The sequence below is a fragment of the Mandrillus leucophaeus genome, unplaced genomic scaffold, assembly GCF_000951045.1.
Source record: "Mandrillus leucophaeus isolate KB7577 unplaced genomic scaffold, Mleu.le_1.0 Scaffold323, whole genome shotgun sequence".
In the NCBI taxonomy this organism is placed as follows: Eukaryota; Metazoa; Chordata; class Mammalia; order Primates; family Cercopithecidae; genus Mandrillus; species Mandrillus leucophaeus.
In genome coordinates this window covers 316199-343353 of record NW_012103399.1, presented here as the reverse complement: position 1 = coordinate 343353, position 27155 = coordinate 316199, and the positions used below count along the sequence as shown (strand labels likewise).

Genomic DNA, 27155 nt, shown 5'->3' with positions numbered 1-27155 from the left:
TCTCCTAGTATTTTTGAAGTCACAGATGGCATCCCATGTCACTCTACTTCTCTAACTCCTTGCAGCCATGCCCTCCTCTCCATTGGTCGGCTCACACAGAAAAAAGACCCTTTTCTACATCCCACACATTCAACGTTCCCATGAGGAAGTGACTTTGCTTAAGGGTTTAAAGGCTTGCTACATCACAGCCCAGTAGATCCTGTCTTTAAAGTCTCTGAGCCCTATCAAAGGTGTTATGCCAAACAGCCATCTTGGTGGTATTCCACAGCCCAAGTCTTACCAGCTGACCATTTTTCTCCCTGCTCATGTAGCTCATTTGAATGGAACACGGGAGCCCCAGGAAGAGCTACCTAGACGAATCGATCAGTGAGAGTCCCACAGCCCAAATTCAGAGGAGAGGAGGGCAAAGTCAAAAGCTGCTTTCATGTCCCAATTTGCATTCTGTCAGTCACTGCCTAAATGAAAATGTTTTTGAAAAAATCAACTTGATTTTTGTGCCCAGTTTCAACAATTCTTTGTGGGAAAGGACCACAGGAAAAAAATGAAAGGCATCTATATATAAAATCTTTATTACAGGCAGTATTGGTCCATACACTAACACAATACCAACAGTACAAGTTTAATCTTTCAAAATCATCATTTAAACAGCAAAAGACCAAGAAATAAAATTTGAGTCAATTAATTATTTTTCAAAATATTCTCAATGCACATTATCCTTAATTCCCTTATTATAGTGAAACATACAAATACAGAAAAATACCCCATTTAACAAATACTAGTGTTAAATGGTTATTTGGCTTAAAATCTGAGTTAAGAAAATCCTTTTTAGCAACCTACATACAGATAAGTAGCAAACTTTATTATATTAAACAAATTCATTCTGCTAAAACATGTAAAGAATTTCATCCATCATGTATTCTGACCCCAGTACAAGTGTTTATTCTCTTACCGTCATGATTCTTATATGAAGGACCAACTCAAAGAGTTGTCCTAGATATAACCTTATCCTCTTCCCCAACACACTTCATCCAAAAGTCTGTTCAACAGATGGCAACCGGGTAGCAGTCACTTCACCATCTGATGCCAATGGTTCCGTGAGAGCGTGGCCAGGCCTGTGAAACAGCCCATTTTCCTACCTACTGTGGGTTGCTGCTCAGGAGGAACGATATACGCCAATACAAGCAGAAAATCTGCAGCTCCTCTGCTATGTGCCTTAGAACACTTTCAATTTTTCTGGTCAATGCTCTGATTAGGTATCATACATAAAAGCCAGCATATTAGTTTAAATCTTTAAACAAAAAACTATATTTTCCAAAGTCATTATCATTTGGGCCAATTAAGTGATCTTTTCGTGCTTTGTTGAGCTTCATCTTTAGGGCATCCCTTCTTTCTTCCCATTCATGAAGTTCGGCGTTTCCGTGTGCAAATTTACAGCTGTTTCCTTCTGGGCAGGTGCCATTCATATACCTGTAAGGACAAGTCAGGTGCTCAGTGTCCACAAGTTGTTTCTAAAAATCGTGTCATGATTCTTGAAACTGTATACTTCACTAGCTTTATGATTTGCATGCAACTTTTAGTTAGGAATCTCAAGCCTAGAAAGGTAATTATTTTATAGCCATGACATCTACAATAGAAAAATCAGTACTTTATTTAAATGTACTCTATGAAAAGTACTGACTGACAGGAGAAAAAAGACTATAGTTGTTCCTGATGTAGTAGAAAGAAATCAGAGGTGGCATCAAGGAAAAAAATGTCTTCAATAGTTTTAAGGATCACATGGATCTAAATTAGGGAATTAAATATTAACAGTGATTTAATAAAATGAGCAATTCAGAATTACTTAGTTTTTCACTGAAAAACTTTTTTTTTTTTTTTTTTTTTGAGACAGAGTCTCACTCTGTTGCCCAGGCTGGAGTACAGTGGTGCAACCTCAGCTGACTACAACCTCCGCCTCCTGGGTTCAAGTGATTGTCCTGCCTCAGCCTCCTGAGTAGCTGGGATTACAGGCACCTGCCATCACGCCCGGTTAATTTTTGCAGTTTTAGTAGAGACAGGGTTTCACCATGTTGGCCAGGATGGTCTCAAACTCCTGGCCTCAAGTGACCCAACCACCTCAGCCTCCCGAAGTGCTGGGATTACAGACGTGAGCCACCATGCCCGGCCGCGTTGAAAAACTTTCTAAGAAAACTTAAACAAAGGAGTGATACATACTAACATCTTCCTTTGATCTAAGTTCTAGATTTTAAATATAATGTAAAAGCCATCTCAAATCTGATGAACATTTACTGTGAGCAAAGGTTGTGGCAAAGGGTTTGAGAATCACAGCTGTGAACACAAAGGTCATTTGGGCAAATTGGAATGAACATGCTTCTCTATTCAATTATCCTAAGACATTTCAAATTAGTATTGGAAGACTATTAAATCTTTTCATATAATCTAAGAAGAGTGAAAGGAATGGTTTGATGAGCAATGAAACACTTTGAGCCAAAACCCAAGAATTTTTCAGGGTCTATCAGAGCACAGCAACATTAGAACTTTAACACCCAGGTATTCTGTGTCAGCTGACATGTCCATGAAAATTTGAGATCAGCAATTCTGACATGGAAAACTGTAGAAACCTACATACCTATCACAAATACTGAAATAGCCTGTTGGGAAGCGGTGCTGCCAGCAGTACTGGTCGTCCTCGGTGTGGAAAACCTTCTCTTTGTGCTTCTCGGAGGAGATGTGGCCCTGCCACTGCTTCTCACTGTTGCAGTTTTTCCCACACATCCAGCAGTGAAAGTCCACCTAATGTGCAGCAAAGACACATGTCCCATCAGTCACCTGATCTAAGACCCAGACTCAATTCCAGGGAGCCCAGGCTGGTGGGAGAGCCAGGCAAGACATACAACTCAGGTTAGAAATAGGGACAAGGAAAGGACCGCAGCATGGGGACGCAAGCCAGCACTCAGGACACAGAGAAGAAGGGTGACAAATGCTGTCACCTGTCCAGGAAATCGCCGGTAAAGAGGCAATAGGAGCTGGTGTGCAAACAAGGATGTTTGCTGGGAGAACAAGAGGCAGGTGCAAACAAGGATTCAGGGAAGAATTAACACCATGAGGAAACGCAGAGAGGATGGGAAAGACTAGGACATGCCAACTCCAAAAGGACGAGAAGCAGCTCCACTCAGTGTACGTGAACTGAGCCTCTGCTATGGCATCAGGAATGTAAAGACACTGCCCCTGTGGGGAACAGACCTATGCAAAAGGAACTGTGATGGTGGGATTTAAGTGTTACAACAGATGCAAACTGTAAGTGTTGGATAGTATTTCCCAAATGTCCTGCGCAATAATTATCTGCAACACTGGGTAAAACCAGATTTGAACTCATTCAGTGTAGGGTATAAATGAAGACTTTTTATTACTTTATTTTTTTAGAGACATGGTCTCGCTGTCATCCAGGCTACAGTAAGGTGGTGTGATCATAGCTCACTGTAGTCTCGAACTCCTGGGCTCAAGTGATCCTCCCACTTCAGCCTCCTGAGTTGCTAGGATTACAGGTGCAAGCCGCCATGCCCAGTTCCAAGACTCTTTATTATGAAACACCCCAGGTAAGCCTTATTTATTTATTTGCTTATTTTTGAGACACAGTCTTACTCTGTCACCTAGGCTGGAGTGGAGTGATGCGATCTTGGCTCACTGCAACCTCCATCTCCCAGGTTTAAGCAATTCTCCTGCCTCAGCCTCCTAAGTAGCTGGGATTACAGGCACCTGCCACCATGCCTAGCTATATTGTTTGCATTTTTAGTGGAGAAGGGGTTTCGCCAAGTTGGCCAGGCTGGTCTCGAACTCCTAATCTTAGGTGATCCACCCACCTCAGTCTCCCAAAGTGCTGGGATTACAGGCATGAACCACCATGCCCGGCCCCAGGTAAGCCTTATGATCTAGCAAGTCGAGGTGACCTGCTCTAGAAACACCAAGGAGCAGCCGGGCACAATGGCTCACGCCTATAATCACAGCACTTTGGGAGGCCGAGGCAGGAGAAGTGCTTGAGCACAGGAGTTTGAGACTAGCGTGGGCAACATGGCAAAATCCCCATCTCTACAAAAAATACAAAAATTAGCCAGGCGTGGCAGTGAGCACCTGTAGTTCTAGCTACTCGGGAGGCTGAGGTTGGAGGATCACCTGAGCCCAGGAGGCAGTGGCTGCAGTGAGCCATAATCGTGCCACTGTACTCCAGCCTAGATGACAGAGTAAGACCCTGTCTCAAAAAAAAAAAAAAAAAGAAAGGAAGGAAGAAAAAAATACATATATAAAATAAACACTAAGGAGCACTTAAGTAAAGGTAGCAAGGGAATCAATGTGACAAAGGTAGACATTCACAGGGCATGTCACAAGCAGAGAGACGCTGCACAAGGCCAGGCCACGCACAAGCCCTGTAATGGGCGGTGAAACTGGATCCGACTGAATCAACAGAGAGACTGAGGTGCCAAAAAACAAGAAATAAGGGCAGTAACACATATGCTTATGTAAACTTTTAAAACCACATCAAGCAGAACTATAGATTATTTAAGAATAAATGCAGCCAGGCATGGTGGCTCACGCCTGTAATCCCAGCACTTTGGGAGGCTGAGGCAGGCGGATCACCTGAGGTCGGGAGTTCAAGACCAGCCTGACCAACATGGTGAAACTCCGTCTCTACTGAAAATACAAAACTTAGCCGTGCATGGTGGCCGACGCCTATAGTCCCAGCTACACGGGAGGCTAAGGCAGGAGAATTGCTTGAACCTGGGAGGCGGAGGTTGCAGTGAGCCAAGACTGTGCCACTGCACTCCAGCCTGGGCGACAGCGAGACTCCATCTCAAAAAAAAAAAAAAAAAAAAAAAAAAAGAATAAATGTGTCATCCATAGGTAAACATGGCCTGGAAAAATACACACTGGATCGTTCCTCTGGGAAGGGTAACATATGGGGTTCCAACTTTATCTGTAGCATTTTATTTTACAGTAGTAATTACAACAAATTGTTAACATCAGTTAACTTGTGATGGTGGGCTCAGATATTTGTTATATTATCCTCTTCACTTTTTTGAAAATTTTAAAGGAAAACCAAAACAGTTAACAGACCACTGGTAACTTAATGTCCCCAAGAACCATAGAGAGAGAGGCCAGACTGCAGGCGGTAAGCGGGGAATGTAAGGTCCAGCGGGGTAGACAGCCCACATCGCTGAGCCACCTGCTGGGGCCTCCCACTAGGGAAGAGTCACAGACTCCTCATACTTCACTAATCCATCAGGAGAACCCCACTCGGAGACATAAATAATCTGCCCAGGGTGCCAGGCAAGTAAGGAGAGAAACCAGAACTTGGACTTACAATTCTCTGGCTCTAAAGTCAGAAGGATTGAAGAAAGGATTTTTTCACATGAGGAGACGTAAGCTAGTGGCAGGAAACCACTAGAGAGAGAAGATGAAGACACAGGACAGAGAAGGGCAGGCAGTGAGTGATGGAGCCAGGTTTTGGAGAAGATGGGAAAGAAAAGAAAGGCCGGGCATGGTGGCTCACACCTGTAATCCCAGCACTTTGGGAGGCTAAGGCAGGCAGATCACCAGGTCAGGAGATCGAGACCATCCTGGCCAACATGGTGAAACCCATCTCTACTAAAAATACAAAAATTATTTTGTATTTTTACAAAATAATTGCTGGGCATGGTGGTATGAGCCTGTAATCCCAGCTACTTGGGAGGCTGAGGCAGTAGAATCGCTTGAACCAGGGAAGCAGAGTTTGCAGTGAGCCAAAATCACACCACTGCACTCCAGCCTGGCGACAGAGCAAGACTCTGTCTCAAAACAAACAAACAAACAAACAAAAATGGAAAAGAAAGGCTCCATCAATGGCTCAGCAAAGGGGGGAATGACCCATGGTACTCACTGTAACTTCAGCATAATCTGTTGGCATGTGGATTTGTTTTCCATTTTCCTTGTTTGACTGACTGGCTACATCTTCACTTTTTTCATTTTTTTGACTCTTTAGCCATAGTTCGTAAAATTGCTCCATATCTTGTACTAAAGAAAAATGAATTACTTTCAGCAGCAGCAACTAAACACCATTTAAATACACACAACTGTGCGCACGTTTTGTATCAGTCAGCATACATTTCAAAAGAAACTCGAAGGGGCTGAAGGAGACTATTGTATTAGACATGGAGAGATCACCCAGTTCAAGCAGCAGGTAAACTCTCATGCATAAGAACTACTTTCAGGACTCTTAGATGGCAAATATTAGTTCTCAAGATTAATTAACCCCTCCTTGCATTTGCACGACACTTTGGGGATGTTTAAAACTCAGAAACCATTATAAACGGCATTGTCACCACAGCCTCACCACTGCCTGTCGCCCTGCATTTCACACTCAGTGTCAGAGCTAGAACCACACAAGGCTACTTACGTGGCTTGGGGGACTTGGAGCTGATACACTCCTCACTGCTTACTGAGAAAGATGAGAAACATACTACTACTGGACCAAGATCCTGACCCTGATGGGAGTCCATCAGTCAAGCCACAGTCCCAGAGGCTGGACATGCTGGGCTGTAACTGACAAGACAACCATGACCAAGTCCTGGACAGCGGCTGCCAGTTGCTTCCTATGGTAAGAACAGGTGTATTCTGCATTATTGCCAAGTGCTAAAGCCGAGGTTTCTCAACCTCCATGCGGTTGACATTCTGGCTAGAGAATTCTTTGCTGGGGGCATGCCCTGTGCGTTACAGGATGGTGAGCAGCATCCCTGACCTCTACCCACTAGATGCCTGAGCAACTTCTGCCAGTCATGACAATGAAAATGTCTCCAGACATTGCCAAATGTCCCCAAGGAAGGGGAGTGACAAAATTTGTTCCCAGTTGAGAACTGCTGTGCTAAAAATTCTGGTGATGAGGATCTGGTCAAAACTTGGCTTTATTGTCTGCCTAATGGTTTCTAACAATGTATCATCAGGCAAAGATTAGAGATAAACTAGAAATTCTTCTTCCTTAAGACCAGTGGTGGCAGGGGTCACTGCAAAAGCCTGGTATGCAAGGGCATCTTCAGTGAGGCCAGACTGCATGGCCTCACTCCTAGCAAGACAGCTAGAGGGAATCCCCTCCACATACCACTAACAATCTATGTGGTTGAAACACGGCAGGCAACAGTCAAATCTGGTTGGTTCTTATAATCCGGAGACTGCAGTCAGTACACCTTTCATCAGTTTACTTAAGATTAAAGAATAATGACCCTTGTAGTAAAACATTTTATGGTCCAAAGTGAAAGGCTGTCTGCGGCTCCTCTCAAAGGCTCCCACAATAAACTTGGAATTTGACCAGAATAAACATTCTTCCCTTGGACCTCTGATTCTGAGCCTGTTTGATTACTAATGCCTCCCTGAAGAAACCCCAATTTTAACCTGGTTAATTCAGAGGGCAAACTATTTCCAATATGAGCAGATGATCTGATTGAAACAGTCAAGGGAGTACTGAACTTCCCTGGGCCATTTTTTAGGAATACATCTATTACACGTAAGGATGCAGACCTACATATTTATATCTAAATCTGACCTAACCAAACACAGATCAGATGCCAGATCCTACCCCACTGAGGCTGTGCCCACATTTTCCAGGCATCGCCACCAACAGAGCTACTGAAGAAACAGGGCAACCGTTTAGAATGCAAACTGCTTTCTGCGTTCACAGGAAGCTGGCATATTTATAGAGAGGAAAGGAACTTTCAGGCAAGCTAGCTCAAGGACACAGCTCAAAGATTAACTTACTCCCATTCTCCTTCATGTAAGTCCAAACTTCTCTTTCCTCAGGACTATGAGCAAAGGAACAGTTTCCAACATATTGACATTTTTTCCCAGAAGCAATATGGTTGCACAGCTGTATAAAAAAATAGGAATATGATTAAGACAAAGTACACATAGTAAAACTGCCTAATTTTTACATTTTAGCAAAAGAAGCATTATTATCCATGCTAATACTTAGTAATCAAGTTCTAAAGATTAATTTGATTCTATTCAAATTAACTATATGCCCTAAATATATGAGATGATATTAAGGTTTCTATCTCAAAATTTTTCAAAAGAAAATGTCCAAAATAGAGTAAAGCATAGAACATTTTCTAACAAGAAAATGTCTACAAACTCACTTACTCAGAACATTTAATCTCCACAATGAGCATCCCTGGCCCTCTCAGTGTGACAGCTCCTGTTTCCCCTGCCCAACACTAATGATTCCTCCACATCAAGCACTTGAAAGCAGTAAAGAAACTGCAGGCTACTCCAAAGGGTACTGAACAGTGCCAAAACATTTCAGAAATTTAACTTACTTATAACCAGTACTGGAAGCTAACCATGGCCATAATTCACGATATATGCATTATCAGAAGACAGTTATCACACTAGCCATACCATGGAGTTACACAGCTTTCAAATAATACCTCTTCAGGTTATTTGTATTTTTATTTAACAAAGTAAATACAGTGATACTGGTAGGAAAATAGAGTGATCGTGATGAGCAGAACGCAGACTTCCCTAAGAATCATGAACCAGGAACCAAGAAAACCTCCATCACCGAGATCGCATTCTTGAATACCATCAACCTGCTTGTCTGTATGAGGTATAAATCCTAGTACAACTAATTATTAGCTTATCTTAGTTTGTGCTTCAGCGGGAGCTGGCCCTGTATTATTTAGCTTACGTGACATTAAATGCTTAGCATCTGTCACATTTTTCAGAGTTTTGGCTAAAACTTGGTCACCCCCCTTAACACTGCACATTTCCTCCCTTGGACCAATGTCAGTGACCCCACCCTTAAAATCTTCTGCATAAAGTCAGTACTGGATAAAACAGTCATATTCTTTCCCCCATCAAACCCCAGTAAGTACTTAGTTATATTACTAGGGAAACATTTACCATAGTCTTTCAAAGCTCAATGATAAGGAGCAGGAAGAAGAGCAGGTAAAGGAGAAGGCTGGGCACCATGCCAGGTGTTTACATAACACCATTGCACATAATTATTTCCAATTACACATGAGTAAACTGAGGCTGAATAACTTGACTGGGGCCCTTCTGGCAGACTTTGAAGCCCATTGTCTTTAAGCCTCACCACACTATCTACACACATACACACACACAGTATAATTTCTTCTATAAGAAAAAAGGTCCCAGGCCGGGCACGGTGACTCACGCCTGTAATCCCAACACTTTAGGAGGCCGAGGCAGGTGGGTCACTTGAGGTCAGGAGTTCGAGAACAGCCTGGCCAACATGATGAAGCCTCATCTCTACTAAAAAAAAATACAAAAATTAGCTGAGCGTGGTGGCACATGCCTGTAATCCCAGCTACTTGGGAGGCTGAGGCAGGAGAATGGCCTGAACCCAGGAGGCGGAGGCTGTGGTGAGTGGAGATCGCACCATTGCACTCCAGCCTGGGTGACAGAGCAAGAAAAAATGCAACCAAAAAAAAAGAAAGAAAGAAAGAAAAAGAAAAAAAGGTCCCTTAGCAATACCTAGTATGGCAGGGGGAAAAAAAGAGGAAATAAGCTACTGTAATGTTGCACAGTACTACACCGTGTTCAAGATTAAAGAATAACCAACACTCTAAGCTGCTGCCTCAGGAACCAGGGTTGTTCTCAGTTGTACTCATTTTAACAAAGTACTTGATATACATATTATCTCCATCATCCTTTAAACCACAAGAAATCAGGGTTCCAAATAAACTTCTTTCCCCCTCCTACATAACCCATTGATAAAATCTAAGTCTAAAACTACTCTGGATAAAACACAAACCCGGCCGGGCGCGGTGGCTTAAGCCTGTAATCCCAGCACTTTGGGAGGCCGAGACGGGCGGATCACGAGGTCAGGAGATCGAGACCATCCTGGCTAACACGGTGAAACCCCGTCTCTATTAAAAAATACAAAAAAAAAGTAGGCGGGCGCGGTGGCGGGCGCCAGTAGTCCCAGCTACTCAGGAGGCTGAGGCAGGAGAATGGCGTGAACCCGGGAGGCGGAGCTTGCAGTGAGCTGAGATCTGGCCACTGCACTCCAGCCTGGGCGGCAGAGCGAGACTCCGTCTCAAAAAAAAAAAAAAAAAACAAAACACACACAAACCCACCAACCCCTCAAAAAGACTGGCTGTGTTACTTGTGTAAGTTTTACAAAACTGCAAGGTACTGTAGGTGGGGAAAAAGGCATCTACCTCTTCTTCAACTCTTTCTTGCAGTTCAGAGAGAGGCCTCATTTACAAGAGGACTCTACAGTCCATCTGCCCTGCTTCTATGGGCAAAAGGTTCCCTCCATATTTCCTCAATCCGGGTAGAGAGCTTACTACCTGTGGATGCTCCAAGTGTCCCTGTTTGCTAATGCACATGTGAAGTGCCTCTGGACGCTCTCCAGACCCTCTCTCTCCTGAAGAAGAAAGTCCAGGACAACTCAAGTGGTTTGCTCGGACAATCATCTTCAAGATCAGGTAAGGTGCTACAGTGTACCAAGATGAAATATGTGAATGAAATACTATCCTAACTTTAAGTTAGTCTAGTATTTTCTAGTTTTTGAAGAACATGTTCCTCTAACATTGAACATTTTCCTTTGGGTTACTTTTAGAAAGTCCTATAAAGTGAGGTGTCTTGTAGCTACGTATCTCTTGCTGCAGTGAAAGAGACAAGGCATGATAAAAACAAACTCATCAACAGCATTCATAATACTGAAAACCTTGGGTCTGGTATCAAACCAAAGAAATCACAATTAAGTAAAATTTGCTCTCATTCCCTCCCCAAAGTAATTCATCTAAAAAATAAGTTACATTGTCCCCATAACTCTTCCTCAGATCCACTATCTATTTACTTTTTCCAAATAACTAATAAAATTCCAATCAATATGAAAACTGCTATGGAACCATACATATACTAAAGGGGAAGGAAAACCAAAGAGGAACCATTTAAATAGCATTATTACTGACGAATACTATTTAAAGGGCTTGAGTTTCAATCTGAATTACTACTATTTTCTAATGATTTGAAATGCCTAATTAAAAAAAAAGTGGCTTAAAAATTACGTATGTACATCAAACTGTAAAGGCATTTGTTTCTTTGTGGGGAGAGGACGGATGTTCATCCACTTCTTACGTTCAATAGACATCACTCTCATCGCACGCCGGTCTTTGGTCCACCTAAGAAAAATGGAGTTCAGAAAAAAACAAAGACACACGAGCAAAAGACATAACACAAAGGGAGAGGCACAAAGTTTGTACCTGAGGAACCAGAGAATTTTTTTCTCAATGATTCTATAAATACCTTATGATTCTATATTTTCACTTCCTATTATCATTTACAAACATTCCCTATGAACTCTAAACAAAGAATTGATAAAATATAGGAAAAAACCACTACTTTTGAATTATTATCTACTAGGTCCTAAAAATATCTTCCCTTGTGTTTGTAATTACCGTAAATTATCTATTTTTCTCTCCTCTCTTCAAAGCCTTAAACTTTTTTCTTATGTGTATGATTTTATACCTATGAAACAGAAAATTACAAAATAGGAATTGTTTCCACACACAATACTTACGAATGCCTTGCTTTTGCACTACAATATTTTCTGTTTTTGTCTGGTTCAATGACTTGACCGTTTCTCAGACACTGGGCGCACACAAACTTTATCTTCATATTAAGAAATCCAGGCATCATTTGATTACCAAGTACCTTAAACAATTAAAAGATTCGTTTTAATTTTCTTTTTTTTTACAGAAAACCAGTTTTCTGATGACAAAATACTAAATCAACATGCATTTATTCACAACAATATACAATTTCCCATTTTTATCTGACGTGATGACTTGACCATTATATCTGATAACTACATCTCCAATTCTTCCCCCAAATGTAAGAGAATATCGTAAAAGTAGATTATAGATGCCAAACTTTAATTTATGAAACTCATCTTTGAAATTGATGACTAGAATTGTTTTATCTGGGTCAGGGGTGTTGAGGGGAGAGCAATGGAAAAACGAGAGATGCCAGGTGGAAAGCTAACCTATAAAAATAACCTACCCGCCCTTACTCCAAGAATCCATAAAGCCCAGAACTCCAGGTGTTTTGTCAATTAAACTAAATAAGAAAACAGTGTCCTCCACTCTTGGCAGGCATTGTGGGATGCATAATTTTTTTATTATAATCAACTAAAATGCAAATTGTTTTTTCTCATAAGAATGACTCACCTGAATGAACATTAAGAAAGTAACTGGACTGTAAGTGTTAACTGCATCCACCAACAACCAACATCTATTAGGCAATTCCAGAAAGGACACCAAATGCAGAAAGTACACAAGAGAAAAATACCTGCGCTCCAGGCACATTTGCTTCCAAATTCTGCCAATATCGTTTAGATTCTTGAGCAATAGCATCATGTGAGATACCTGGGGAATGTACAAGCCTTACTTTAAATTGTATCTATAAGAGCAACAGCCCACCAATCTGGGTGCAGTTAGACGTGGAGAACCTTCAGCTTCCAAGCTATTCTCATACATCCTAATCCATCAGCAAGGATGAAGACCACCTTACTCTTTTTGGAAATGGAATATTCACAAATATAGCTCTTTGTGCCTCCTGAGGAATCTTTCCTCCCAACAACTGCATGTATCAACTCGTATCAGTAATTAATGACATGAGAACACACTCAAAATAGGCAACTCTAAAAATCAAAAGTTTAAACCTCAGGACAAAATCAATAGTGTCGCCACATCTGGTTGATGGAGAAGGGTAGGTCTCCAAATTTCCAAATTCCTTTTTTTTTTTTTTTTTCTTTTTTCTTTTTTGGAGACAGTCTCACTTTATCACCCAGGCTGGGGTGTAGTGGCATGATCTTGGCCTACTGCAACCTCTGCCTCCCAGGTTCAAGCAGTTCTCATGCCTCAGCCTCCCAGGTAGCTGGGATTACAGGCGCCCGCCACCACGCCCGATTAATTTTTGTATTTTTTGTAGAGATGGGGATTTCACAGTACTGGTCAGGCTGGTCTTGAACTCCTGGCCTCAAGTGATCCATCTGCCTCAGCCTCCCAAAGTAGTGGGATTACAGTCATGAGCCACCACGCCAGGCCCAAATTACTGTTTCATTAAACCCTGTCTGCTTTTGAGGAGACATACTTCTCAGTCACACACAAACCTACCTGTTTCATTTTGCATTATCCACACTTTCAGTTCCACAAGACTATGGGCATAAAAGCACTCATCTTCCCTTAAACAGCCATACCGAACCTCATGTCGACATAAATCAAGCTGACACTGACCATGAAAAGAACGTATTTTGGAGTATTTTACTGTTGTCTCTCGCAAAATGTGGACAAGGCACCTAAGATGAAAACAGTGACATTTTAATATTGTTCTGCCACAGATTTTTCAAATACATATATAAGTTCTACACTGACAATACATTTAAAAAAAATTTTTTTTTTTCGAGCCGGAGTCTTGCTCTGTCGCCCAGGCTGGAGTGCAGTGGCATGGACTACAGGCGCCCGCCACCATGCCCGGCTAATTTTTTGTATTTTTAGTAGAGACGGGGTTTCACCGTGTTAGCCAGGATGGTCTCGATCTTCTTACCTTGTGATCTGCCTGCCTCGGCCTCCCAAGTGCTGGGATTACAGGCGTAAGCCACCGCATCCGGCCCTACATTTTAAATTTTTATCAGAAAAAAAAAAAAATCAGTGGGGCCGGGCACAGTGGCTCACACCTGTAATCCCAGCACTTTGGGAGGCCAACGTGGGTGGATCACCTGAGGTCAGGAGTTCAAAACCAGCCTGGCCAAAATGTTGAAACCCTGTCACTACTAAAAATACAAAAAATTGGCCAGGCGTGAAGGCTCACTCCTGTAATCCCAGCACTTTGGGAGGCCAAAACGGGTGGATAACTTGAGAACAGGAGTTTAAGACCAGCCCGGCCAACATGGTAAAACCCTGTCTCTACTAAAAATGCAAAAATTAGCTGGGTGTGGTGGCACGCACCTGTAATCCCAGCTACTGGAGAGGCTGAGGCAGGAGAATCGCTTGAACCCGGGAGGCGGAGGTTGCAGTGAGCTGAGATCGCACCACTGCACTCCAGCCTTGGAAACAGAACAAGATTTCGTCTCAAAAAAAAAAAAAAAACAAAAAATTAGCCAGGCCTGGTGGTGGGTGTCTGTAATCCCAGCTACTCGAGAGGCTGAGGCAGGAGAATCTCTTGAATCTGGGAGGCAGAACTTGCTGTGAGCCAAGATCATGCCACTGCACTTCAGCCTCGGTGACAGAGCAAGACTCTCTCTCAAAAAAAACGAACAAAAAAACCAAATCACTACATGCAATTGTTGAATTAATTGGGGGGGGGGAACTTATATTTTAAGCCATAAAAACCTAAATCCATGTCATGAGAAACTATACATCAATAAGGCTTTTCTGTTTTACATAATATATTTAGTTAATTATTCACTTCCCAGCCAAATCTACTAAAAGACATTTTAAAATTTCGTCATTGTTCTTCAGAACAACAACAAATGATGAAAGAGCAATGCCTGGACAGACACTACTACTAGTTTTTATTCAGATCTAGAAAAAGAATCTATTTTGTCATTACAGAAATTAGAAACTATCAACATACTTATTGTCTTCAAACTCATGCTTTGTAACCGGGTGAGAACAAGCAGTAGAATTATCTTTATTTCTTTTACTTATCATTCTAGGCTTATGATCAAAACATTTCTGGAATAGAGAGAGAAAGATTATCAAAAAAAATAGAAAATATAAATTTTGTACCCAGAATATTGTCCTAGTTTCAATATCATTACAAAATTAATACTCAATATGAAGTTTTAATATTCTTTTTGGTAACAGTAGTAGCTATCATTTACTGAATGAATGTTTTATCACATGGCAGGACCAGAGGAATATTTTATTCACAAATGAGGTATTATTTATCATATAAATAAGTGAATATTTATTCATTTACTGAGTGAATGTTTTATCACATGGCAGGACAATACCACTGGGCTTGCAAATTCAACTTTACAATAGAAAATAAGTTTTGGAGAACGCACCTCACAAAGGAATATAAATTCTCCAAGATGCTCCTGGAGAAGTTTGAACACAGTAAGGTTAATCTTTCCATTGCCGCCAAAGAAAGCCTCGCGGCTGAATGCCCCTTTCCGCTCCAGTGTCCACACATCTATCTCCTCTTGGCAATAAGCAAACGTGCAGTGGCCTGAATATCTACATTCCTCCTCAGCAGCAACATCTAGAAAAACAGGGAATGGAAAGACAATGAAAACATGGCAATTGGCCTGTACTCCCAGTTACTTGGGAGGCTGAGGTGGATCCCTTGAGCCCAGGAGTTCAAGGCTGCGGTGAGCAATGATCTTGCCACTGCACTCCAGCCTGGGCAACAGAGCAAGTCCCAGTGTTAAAACAAACAAAAAAAATGATGTTAATTGTTTCCTTAAAGCCAATGAATATAAGTAACATTTAAGGCATCATTTGAACTTGTATAACAATTCATGGACAGTCTCAAACAATGATATGCATATTATTATCAGGGGATGGATGGTATCAACTCTAAAAAAGAGAAGTACCACAAGCGTTAATTATTTTTATTACAGACTGCGAGAAGAGCCTTGATACTGTCATGGAATACACCTCAGTTGAAAAAAAAATTCACTTAGGGACATTCTAAGCTCACTCACACAAACTTGTTTGACAAACATGAAAATACCAAGTTCTCTCAAAAGCATCTTAAACACTTTTCAAAGCCTTAGCTCAGTGTTTTCATTCTGTTTAGAGAGAACTTAAGGTTTGAGACAGTCGTCTATTTAAAACCTGGTCATAGGCCAGGTATGGTGGCTCACACCTGTAATCCCAACATTTTGGGAGGCCGAGGCAGGCAGATCATTTGAGGCCAGGACTTCAAAACGAGCCTAACCAACATGATGAAACCCATCTCTACCAAAAAATACAAAAATTAGTGGGGCAGGGTGGCACACGCCTGTAATTCCAGCTATTCGGTAGCTGAGTCATGAGAAAATTGCTTGAACCTGGGAAGCAGAGGTTGCAGGGAGCCGAGATTGCGCCTGTGCACGCCAGCCTGGGAGACAGCGAGACTCTGACACAAAAAATTAAGAAATAAATAAATAAAATAAAACTTTGGCCAGTACAGTGGCTGACGCCTGTGATCCTAACACTCTGGGAAGCCCAGGTGGGCAGATAACTTGAGGCCAGGAATTTGAAACCAGCCTAGGCAACATTGCGAAACCCTGTCTCTACCAAAAATACAAAAATTAGCCAGGTGTATCGGCGGATGCCTGTAATCCCAGCTACTCGGGAGGCTGAGGCAGGAGAATTGCTTGAACCCAGAAGGCAGAGGTTGCAGTGAGTCGATATTGCGCCACTGCACTCCAGCCTGGATGACAGAGTGAGACTGTCTCAAAAAAGAAAAAGCTAAAAACAACAGTAAAAATAATATAAAACATATTAACATCTCAATCCAAGGAACTTGCTATTAGCTCTAAACATTTTTTATAACAGTCAATACCACTATAATAACATAATGGAATAAATTATATATTAATAGATGTTATAATACATGTAGCAAGCACAGTCCTATACCACATACTGACATTTCAGTCAACTACAGACTGTATATATAATGGTGGTCCCATAAGATTAATACTGTGTTTTTTCTGTACCTTTTCTATGTTTAGATACACAGATACTGTTGCGTTACAGTAGCCTCAGTATTCAGTACAGTAACATGCTGTACAAGTCTGTAGTTTAGGAGCCATTGACTATGTCATGGATAGGCTAGGTGCATTGTCGGCTACACCGTTGAGGTTTGTGTAAGTAAACCTTACACAAATACATTTCTCAGAATGTATCCCTGTCATTAAGCTAAGCATGACTGTAGTTCATCACTTATGTAATGTATACTAATTAATTACAGTATATACCTTTACATATATAATATGGTCCTTCATAATTTGTTTTTGTTGGTCTTGGACGTATTTTTTTCCATGATTTATCTTCAACATTCTTTATCCTACCGATTAAAATATCTTTCTTACACTTATGATCTATATTAGCATGGTAAGTGAAATCCATTAACTTAGGGCCTGAAAAAGATGTAAAGAGGATTGCTCATATGCACAAAAAATATTTCATTTTACAGGTAAATTTACAAGCAGGCATGAACAGATGAACATCAATTATTAAATTCCCACAGAAATCCCACTTCCACAACCCTAAAATGTAAGCAGGCTACTAAGGTAGATTTTTGCCTTTTATATTTTATCAGACAACACAATGTTCTATTCAATTCCACTCCTGCCAAAAAAAATACCCTTACTTAACTTTAGGGAAATAATCTGGAGAGGAATTTTGACGGCTTATAAAAGTAAAGAACACTGTTAAACTAAGAAAGAAAATGAAGTTGACTCCAATCAGAATAAACTGTGTTTATATCACTTGATTTAAGGTAAAGATATGAAACAATCTAACAAAGTATTTAATTTTCATATACACGGTATTGTATTCTGGTCTTACAATGCTGTTTTCTAGTCCTAGCTCTATTTGAAAATAACCAACTTCTTAAGCATATACTGAGAACATAAGGAGTTTCATTAAAATTTTAATAAGCTTCCAAAAATAGGTAAGTATTCTATTCTACATGATTCTATAAATAAAATTACATCAAGTAAAAGCAGAGATTTATCCTATTACCCTCCAAAGGCACTCAGTCAGTAACTGCTACTTGTTTAGGAAGAATTCAAAATAGGGATTGAAGAACCATAATAACTGATGTTGTTCACATGTATTTACAAATTCCTAAGAACTTTCAAGGTTACGAACAAGCAGTTTAATACTCTCTCTGTGTTTGTTTGGTCCTGACCTGATTTTACAAAACAGATCTGGCAAGCTTGTCTCAATTCATGGGTTCCTTCGAGGGGATGTCTTGGAGTCACTGATGAAGATGGTTTGGTAACTGCACTTCCAAAAAAGTTTCCGAAGTCATTTCTAGGCTGACTTGAAATTCCCAGGAAATTCTCCGAGGCAAACAAACTACCTGGTCCATTCATCTGCAAGAAAAATAAGAAGAAAAAAAAAAAAAAAAAAAACAGCCAACAAATATTGCATTATCACTGAAGAAAGGAACTGAATGCATCTGAAAAATAAGATAATCTTCATAAACTGAGGTCAGTACTACTCCATTCTTAATGCTCTTCTATCTTAAAAACTGTCTCTTTCTACATTTTTCTCTCTTTTGGTTTCTAGGCACCCCCCCACTTTTTTGATCCTCCATATTATAGTAAGTTCTACTGCAAAAGTACACACGCTTTACATGCCCTGATCTTATATTTCCTTGATTTGTTTATGCTGTACTAAAGCCTCTTACACTGTCTGCAATACTGATTAATTTGCTATGACAGATCAAGTCTTAAACACAAAGCCATTATTACTAGATGTTCCAGAAGTCTTACTTTAACACAATTTCCTACAGCACACACAAAATTTAAGGGAGACTGTCATGTTCATTCAAATAACTCAGTTACTTAAGTAACTATTTTCAATTCAAGCGATGTATTTACAAAAGAGGAAGTGGCACTTACAAGTAAAAGGGAAGAATTACTGTTGTTAAGCGGTGTTCCCTCTCTAGAAGTTGAGGTGGACAGATCTAAAATAATAAAAAAACTTCAACAGACCTTTTCATTCTGATCATGTAATAAGAACATCAGGGCTTAGTAGCTTACTGGCTATGGCCTCCCACGCTATTCTCCCATCCCAATTTCTAGAAATTTTCTTGCTCAGTGTTGACACCCAAAGAGGGCTCTAGAGTCTTTGCTTTCCTCTAGAAACCAAGGGCATAGTCAAACAAATTTAAGTAAAAACCTATTTTCAGAGAAATAAGCTAAGGCAGGGCCCACCAACTACAACTACTAAAAACACCAAGAAAATTCTTTATATTCAAAAATGGGAACCTTTTGAAAATATGGGGCTCGATGCAGTGGCTCACATCTGGCAATCCCAGCACTTTGGGAGGCCGAAGTGGGCAGATCACAGGAGGTCAGGAGTTTGAGACCAGCCTGGCCAACATGGTGAAACCCCTTCTCTACCGAAAATACAAAAAAAAATTGCCAGGTGTGATGACAGGCACCTGTAATCCCAGCTACTTGGGAGGCTAAGGCAGGAGACTCGCTTGAACCCAAGAGACAGAGGTTGCAGTGAGCCAAGATCTCACCACTGCACTCCAGCCTGGGCAACAGAGTGAGACTGTCTCAAAAAAAATGAAGCAGGAACTGACCTAACATTAAAAAAAAAAAAAAAAAATCAGTAAGGTTTTCAATTACTTTCTCTTTTTTGTTTTTTTGAGACAGGGTCGCATTCTGTCACCCATGCTAGAGTGCAAGGGCGTGATCTTGGCTCACTGCAGCCTCAACCTCCTGGGCTCGAGGAATCCTCCCACCTCCACCTCCCGAGTAACTGGGATCACCCGCACATACCACATCCAGCTAATTTTAATATTTTTTGTAGAGACAGGGTTTCACCATGTTGCCCAGACTGGTCTCAAACTCCTCAGGCTGGTCTCAAACCCCTGAGCTCAAGGGATCCTCCTGCCTCAGCCTCCCAAAGTGCTGGGATTACAGGTGTGAGCCACCGCGCCTGGCCTGCTTTCTTTTTCTTAGTCTAGCACTCAATTATTTTCTCTCTGCCCTTCTGTCTCCCATATATTTTAATTTCTTCCATTGTAAATCTTTAAGTCAATTATGTAAGATTTTTGCCGTTTTAGCCATGTAACAATGCCTTCAAAAAAATATTTTTCTAGTGATTGTTTGTATATATGTTAAACCTAGGATGACAGAAACAGGAGTCAGACCCCAAGCTCAGCAATCTCCTGGAAAGTTAAAGCAGCAGCCACGGTTTGCTGAGCTCCACAGATGAAACCTAAAATAGACACATCTAACTGCTATCATTCTAAACACTGATCTTAAATTAGTGTTTGCCTAGATCAGAATTTAATGGCATAGCCTGTCTCTAAGACCCTTTAAGATGAGACACACCTTTATGGGAGAATACACTAATAGTCACTTCACCCCCAAAACAATACACTCCCAGCTTAACAAACTATCCTACAGAAACACCAGTGCCACACACATTTCTCTTCTCATGCCTTTGCTCCTGGGTCTCCAGAATGGCATAGCTAAGTCAAGGTCAATTCCAAACTGAAGGCTTAGTCTTTCTATTCTTAGCTACAATGAAAATAATTCATGTATCTGCTACCTAGAGTCAGTTAAATAATGGCCAAACAAACATTTTCATTTTGAGAAAATTAACTGCAATTGTTTACAATTTACATTTGGTTCTTACCTCGTTTGGATTCACTCATTGAAAACGAATTTAAAGAAGAACAAAAATCTTCTAAGGATGAAGTCAGAGGTGGATAAAATTCTGAGAAGGAGGGTGGAGGAGCATACCTCGCACCAATGGGTAAGGTTCCTAACAGAGATGCCGAAAAGGGCATGCTAGGAGAGACACTGGCAGTCTGAAGGGGTCCTCTGACTAAAGCTGACGGCTGTGGAAGAAGAAAAGATGTGATTAAAATTCATGAAGCTGTCATGGGTTTGACTGAACTACTTTCAACACCAGCAAATAAAAGCATTATTACACTGGGAGATCATGTTTAAGCCAGGCACGGTGGCCTGTAATCCTAACACTTTGGGAGGCCAAGGCAGGAGGATTGCCTGAGCTCAGGAGTTCGAGACCAGCCTGGGCAACACGGTGAAACCCCATCTCTACTAAAATACAAAAAGTTGGCTGTGCATGGCAGCGTGTGCCTGTAGTCCCAGCTACTTGGGAGGCTGAGGCAGGAGAATTGTTTGAACCCAGGAGGCGGAGCTTGCAGTGAGCCAAGATCATACAACTACACTACAGCCTGGGCAACCGAGCAAGACTCCATCTCCAAGAAAAACAAAGTTTAAATCAGAATCAAGATTCGTTTAAAACTATTTTACCTACAGAACTTCTTTTCAAGAACAATTTTTAAAAACAATCAAGATGGGATATCTAACTTTTTTTTTTTTGAGACACAGGCTCACTCTGTCACCCAGGCTGGAGTACAGTGGCACAACCTCGGCTCACTGCAACCTCTGCCTTCCCAGTTCAAGCGATTCTCCTGCCTCAGCCTCCTGTGTAGCTGGGATTACAGGCATGTGCCACCACGCCCGGCTCATTTTTGTATTTTTAATAGAGACAGGGTTTCGCCATGTTGGCCAGGCTGGTCTCAAATTCCTGACCTCAAGTGATTCACCCACCTAGGACTCCCAAAGTGCTGGGATTACAAGCATGGGCCACTGCACCAGGCCAGATGTCTAACATTTTAATTCAAATGTTACATTCATGTTTCATCTGCAAAACTTCCCTATGCTTCCCTACCCTTACCTGACTATAGGGCTCATAAGAATTTGCATCATATGAGGTTGGGCATGATGGCTCACACCTGTAATCCCAGCAGTTTGGGAGGCCGAGGTGGGTGGATCACGAGGTCAGGAGTTCAAGATCAACCTGGCCAAGGTAGTGAAACCCCATCTCTACTAAAAATACACAAAAAATTAGCCGGGCGTGGTAGCGGCCGCCTGTAATCTCAGCTGCTCGGGAGGCTGAGGCAGGTAATTGCCTGAACCTGGGAGGTGGAGGTTGCAGTAAGCCAAGATCGCGCCACTGCAATCCAGCCTGAGCGACAGAGTGAGACTCCATCTCAAAAAAAAAAAAAAAAAATTTCCATCATTAAAGAGGAATTGTGGGATATATGTGGTGCAGCAGGAGGACAGGTGATCCAGAGATGGGAGCTGGAGAAGCCCATGAAGATTGGGACAACCTCTCTGGAGGTGTGAACTTACAACTGGACAAGAACATACAACTCTAACCTCTCCAGGCCCCATCAAAGCTGCAACTCACTGAGAGCTTCCACGCACCTTACATTATGGTATCATAGGCTATCTATTTGGTTCTTAAAACAGCTCTCTCAGATACATCCTACTGTGATAACCATCATACAGATGAGGGAAATGATGTACTATGGTGAAGTAACTTGCCCAGTATCGCAGAGCTGGTAAGAATCAAACCCAGCTCTGTCAGCCTTTTGCACACTGACACCATCTATTTCACCAGCCCTGGAAACCAGCTTGGAATGTCTCCCTCTCATCACTATCATCCTACCACTGCTGCTACTAAATTATTATACTTTATAGAAGGGGTCAGAAAAGTCTTTTTTTTTTTTTTTTTTGAGACAGAGTCTTGCTCTGTCACCCAGGGTGGAGTGCAGCGGTGCGATCTTGGCTCACTGCAACCTCCGCCTCCCGGGCTCAAGTGATTCTCTTGCCTCAACCACCCAAGTAGCTGGGATTACAGATGTGCACCACCATGCCCAGCTAATTTCTATAATTTTTGGTGGAGGTAGAGTTTTGCCATGTTGGCCAGGCTGTTCTCAAACTCCTGGTGATCTGCTCGCCTCAGCCTCCCAAAGTGCTGTGATTACAGGCATGCACCACTGCACCCAGCAAAAAAGTCTTTCTATACAGGGATGGATACTAAGTATTTTAGGCTCTGTAGGCCACACGGTCCCTCTTGCAAGGACTCAACTATGCTGTTGCAGTGCAAAAGCAGCCACAGACAGCACATAAAATGAGTAGTCACTGATGTGTTACAGTAAAACTTTACTTATGGACCCTGAAATTGGAATGTCATGTAATTTTATTGACTGACTGAGACAGGGTCTCACTGTGTTGCCCAGGCTAGAGTGCATGGCACAATCAGTGCTCACTATAGCCTAAACATCCTGGGCGCAAGTGATCCTCTCCTCTCAGCCTTCCAAGCAGTGGGACCATAGGCACGCACCACCATGCCAGGCTGCTTTTAATTTTTTGTAGAGACATGTCCTTGCTATGGTTACCCAGGCTAGTTTCAAATAATTTCCACGTCACAAAATATTATTCTCTTTTTTTGTTCTTCTCTCAACAATTTAAGAATTGTAAAAAATATTCTTAGTTTGCAAGCCACACAAAAACAGGTAATAGGCCAGATTGAGCCTGTGGGCTATAGTTGGCTGAACCCTGCTTTAAAATATGTGGTTGCTAGAATATTATCTTTAAGAATAAGAAGTCCTGAGGCCAGGCGCGGTGACTCACACCTGTAATCCCAGCACTTTGGGAGCCCGAGGCAGGTGGATCACAAGGTCAGGAGATCAAGACCATTCTGGCTAACACGGTGAAACCCCATCTCTACTAAAAATACAAAAAAATTAGCCGGGCGTGGTGGCGGGTGCCTATAGTCCCAGCTACTCAAAAAGACAAAAAATTAGCCGGGCGTGGTGGCGGGTGCCTGTAGTCCCAGTTACTCAGGAAGCTGAGGCAAAAGAATGGTGTGAACCCAGGAGGTGGAGCTTGCAGTGAGGCGAGATTGCACCACTGCACTCCAGCCTGGGCAACAGAGCGAGACTCCGTCTCAAAAAAATAAATAAATAAATAAAAAGAATAAGAAGTCCTTAATCTATATAATTCATTTTTTCTTAAATACAAAATGCCTATTATTTATCAGAATGTTTTATTTGCCCTTTCTATAATATGTGATCCCAATATGAATTGGAAAAAAATTGGCTAATTACTAGATAGCATTATTTCTTTTACTTCAAAATGATCAAATTAACCAGTTCCATTAGACAAGAATAAAAGTAACTTTCAAGGTTAGAACAAACCCCAAATTCAGCCTATATGCAATACTGAAAAAGTCTATCAAGTTATATTACAATTTTTAAAAAGTCAACCCTGTCTTCGGAAGAAACTTGAGTAACACTGAAACTTACCATAACAGTTTCATTAGTTTCAGGTGCAGAATCAAGGAGGTCATCTAGTTCATCTCCAAGGACCATATCTCCATCATCTAGAAAAGCTTCCGGCATAGTGAAGGGCATCTTTCCTCCATTTGCCAGCACTGCAGATGGCAGAGTGCTCTCTTCCACTTGCAGTGGCAGAATAGAAGTTAAGGGCATAACAGGAACTGAGGCCAGCTCACTTCCAACTTCATGAGAGAAACTGGGTGCGGGTAAAGAGACAACAGGAACTGCTTCTTGCCTTGGAGTTAATAAATCTGTAACACAGATGGAAATGTACTCAGTCACTTTCATTGTACTTACATAATAACAGCATTAATCCCCAATAGTAGAGATATGAAGATGAAAATATGAAGGCAATTATAAAAATAATAAAATTGACAGTATACTAAAGCAATTCCAAATAGATACAGTCACTTGTGAAAACTTATCCTTCTTTCACAAAATGCCTGTACCTCTTTTTGGGCACAGCTGTCAGACAGCGGCAAGGCCACCGGGGGTGTCAGTGGTTGCTTACTAACATCCAACGCTTATCAGTCACTCACTGGCACATCCAAAGGCATAAAGGAAGCGTTGGAAATCATTCTCACTTTAATATTAATACATTAATATGAATATAACCACACAGCAATATTATTTGACAACAATACATCACACACAAAGACATCAGGTACAAAGCTGGCACTCTTCAAATTGTTAAGATGATATGTGAAAACATACCTGGCTCAATATCTTCCACAGAATGGTTCGAAGCCTAGAAATTAAACAAAACAATAGGTCATAATATTTTCAGGACTCTAAGGCATAAAACAATTGGTAAAACTCACCCTAAGCCGGGCACAGTGGCTCACGCCTGGAATCCTAGCACCTGGGGAGGCCCACACAGGCAGATCACGAGATCAGGAGTTTGAGACCAGCCTGGCCAACATGGTGAAACCTCGTCTCTACTAAAATTACAAAAATTAGCCAGGCGTGGTGGCGGGTGTCTGTAATCCCAGCTACTCAGGAGGCTGAGGCAGGAGAACTGCTTGAACCCGGGAGTTGGAGGCTGCAGTGAGCTGAGATAGCGCCACTGCACTCCAGCCTAGGTGACAGAGCAAGACTGTGTCACGGAAAAAAAAAAAAAAAAAAAGAAAAAAAAACTCACCCTGAGAGCAATGCATGTTTCCACAGAAATTCAACTCCCAATTAAGATCCAAGAAATGAATGGAACACACAAACCTGTATACACGTGGTGTTAGATGAGGTGCTGGTCTAGCAGTGCTGCCACTTATTTCTTGTGGACCAGCATTTCTCAAAGGCTATTCAGCAGAATACCAGGGACTAATTTGGCCACCATTCACTGTCCAACTCACAATAGCCATTAGCATCCTAATAGCCCCAAGAAGACTTACTTTAAAATTAAAAACAAAAGAGAAACAAAAACAAAAACCCACAAAAACCTTTGTTAATTTTATCACAAATGACTCCCAAAACTAGTATTTGGCCCTGAACCACTCTTATCGCACTGAAACCTAACATCTATTAACATCCTATAAAATGCCCCACTGGAGCATTCAGGAAATGCTGGTTACAGCTAAAATATATTACTTGAGTTGGAGATGTTCTTTTGTAAAGCGACTGCAAGTGGCCAGAAGAGGTGGCTCATGCCTGTAATCCCAGCATTTTGGGAGGCCAAGGCAGGAGGAATACTTGAGCTCAGGAGTTTGAGGCCAGCCTGGGCAACATGGTGAAACCCCATCGCTACAAAAAATACAAAAATTTGCCAGGCATGGTGGTATGTGCCTGTGGTCCCAGCTACTCGGGAGGCTGACGTGGGAGGATCACTTGAGCCCAAGGAGGTGGAGCTTGCAGTGAGCCAAGATCAGGACACTGCACTCCAGCCTGGGCAACAGAGCAAGACTCTGTCTCAAAAAAATAAATAAATGAAGTGACAGGAAGCTATGGCCAATTTCATGTTTGAAGAATTAAAAAGGTTCCCAAAATAAACACACGCCAAAAATACTAAAAGCAGAATTGCTCCCATCCTTCCCTTTAAAAAACAAACTATAATTCTGACAGAAAAAATAACTTTACCTTGGTAGCCCCATCCCCAGGAACTGATTTTAATGAGAGCTGAAATAAAATAAAGACACTAATTTAAAAACAGAACTGACTCCAAGTTATAAAACAAAATGAAAACACCTTATGGAGAGAACACCGGCTTACCTCAGCTCTGACATATGCTTTTCTTATTTTAAATCCCAATTTCTGAGCTAGTTCTTGAGTTAGTTTTATTACATGCTCATCCTGAAACAAATAAGTATATATAATTCACAAAGGGTTATATTTCCTAACTGTCAAGAAGAATAGACAAAACAGTGAAGTTTCCCATCAAGACACCTGCTTCATTAGCAATTATACCCAACTGAAGCAGGTTGATGGATGCCTGGAAAATGTAACTCTTTAAATGCCATTTATTATGATGTAAATGGTTATGATGTAAACAAATAAACTATAAATTCCATACCTGAGGCACTGCTAAGGAGCACTTTGCTACAGCATCATAAGCCTTTTTGTATCTTCCTAAATCACTTAAAGCCTTAGATTTCCGATACAGAGCTTTGCAGTTACTGGCATTAAAACTGAGTACTATATTGCAGTCCTCCAAAACTTTATCATGGAAACCCTGGGGTGTAAGACCAAAGAATAAAGTCAGCAATCAAACAATTCATTTCTTGCACTGAAGACTTCCTGGAATGTAAACAAATTAATACCCCTTCCTATCACCCTCCCTCTAAACTCCAAGTTAGCAGTATTACTTTTATTTTTAAAATTATTTTATGAAATTTCAAATACACAGAAGTAGAAAAGAATATCATGAATACCCATGTACCCACCATCCAGGTCAGACAAATGCTAGTATTTGGCCAGAAAGTCCCCAGATCTTCAAGAAATAAAGCTTTCCAGACCTAATTGATGTCCCCAGGTGTCCCTCTTCTATTCTCAACTCTGTAGTTACCCTTTTCTGGAGCACATTAAGATGTCAAAGAGAAACGTAACTCCAAACAGCTAACTGATAAGGAATATATTACTAAAAACAAAATAAACAATGAATGCTCTTTTTTTTTTTTTTGAGACAGAGTCTCGCTCTGCCGCCCAGGCTGGAGTGCAGTGGCCGGATCTCTGCTCACTGCAAGCTCCGCCTCCCGGGTTCACGCCATTCTCCTGCCTCAGCCTCCCAAGTTGCTGGGACTACAGGCGCCCGCCACCTCGCCTGGCTA

At 41.4% G+C, this 27155-nt stretch overlaps 1 protein-coding gene across 2 annotated transcripts in view; it reads right to left on the bottom strand.

Moving 5' to 3' along the window:
- Positions 1-542: 542 nt before the first annotated feature.
- Positions 543-27155, bottom strand: part of ZC3H7A (zinc finger CCCH-type containing 7A) — a 69948-nt gene continuing 43335 nt past the window's right edge. For both annotated transcript variants that reach the window (XM_011988104.1, XM_011988103.1), the window contains 19 exons: positions 26402-26560; positions 26101-26181; positions 25969-26007; positions 24613-24646; positions 23866-24149; positions 20376-20580; positions 18620-18684; positions 17902-18088; positions 16964-17125; positions 15062-15258; positions 14626-14726; positions 13167-13348; positions 12340-12416; positions 11570-11703; positions 11066-11171; positions 7777-7885; positions 5909-6042; positions 2627-2790; positions 543-1467 (listed from right to left, as the gene is read on the bottom strand). In XM_011988104.1, coding sequence (XP_011843494.1) covers positions 1278-1467; positions 2627-2790; positions 5909-6042; positions 7777-7885; positions 11066-11171; positions 11570-11703; positions 12340-12416; positions 13167-13348; positions 14626-14726; positions 15062-15258; positions 16964-17125; positions 17902-18088; positions 18620-18684; positions 20376-20580; positions 23866-24149; positions 24613-24646; positions 25969-26007; positions 26101-26181; positions 26402-26560 — 2610 coding nt within the window. In that variant the 3' untranslated portion in view covers positions 543-1277. The remainder of the gene's footprint in view (positions 1468-2626; positions 2791-5908; positions 6043-7776; positions 7886-11065; positions 11172-11569; positions 11704-12339; positions 12417-13166; positions 13349-14625; positions 14727-15061; positions 15259-16963; positions 17126-17901; positions 18089-18619; positions 18685-20375; positions 20581-23865; positions 24150-24612; positions 24647-25968; positions 26008-26100; positions 26182-26401; positions 26561-27155) is intronic.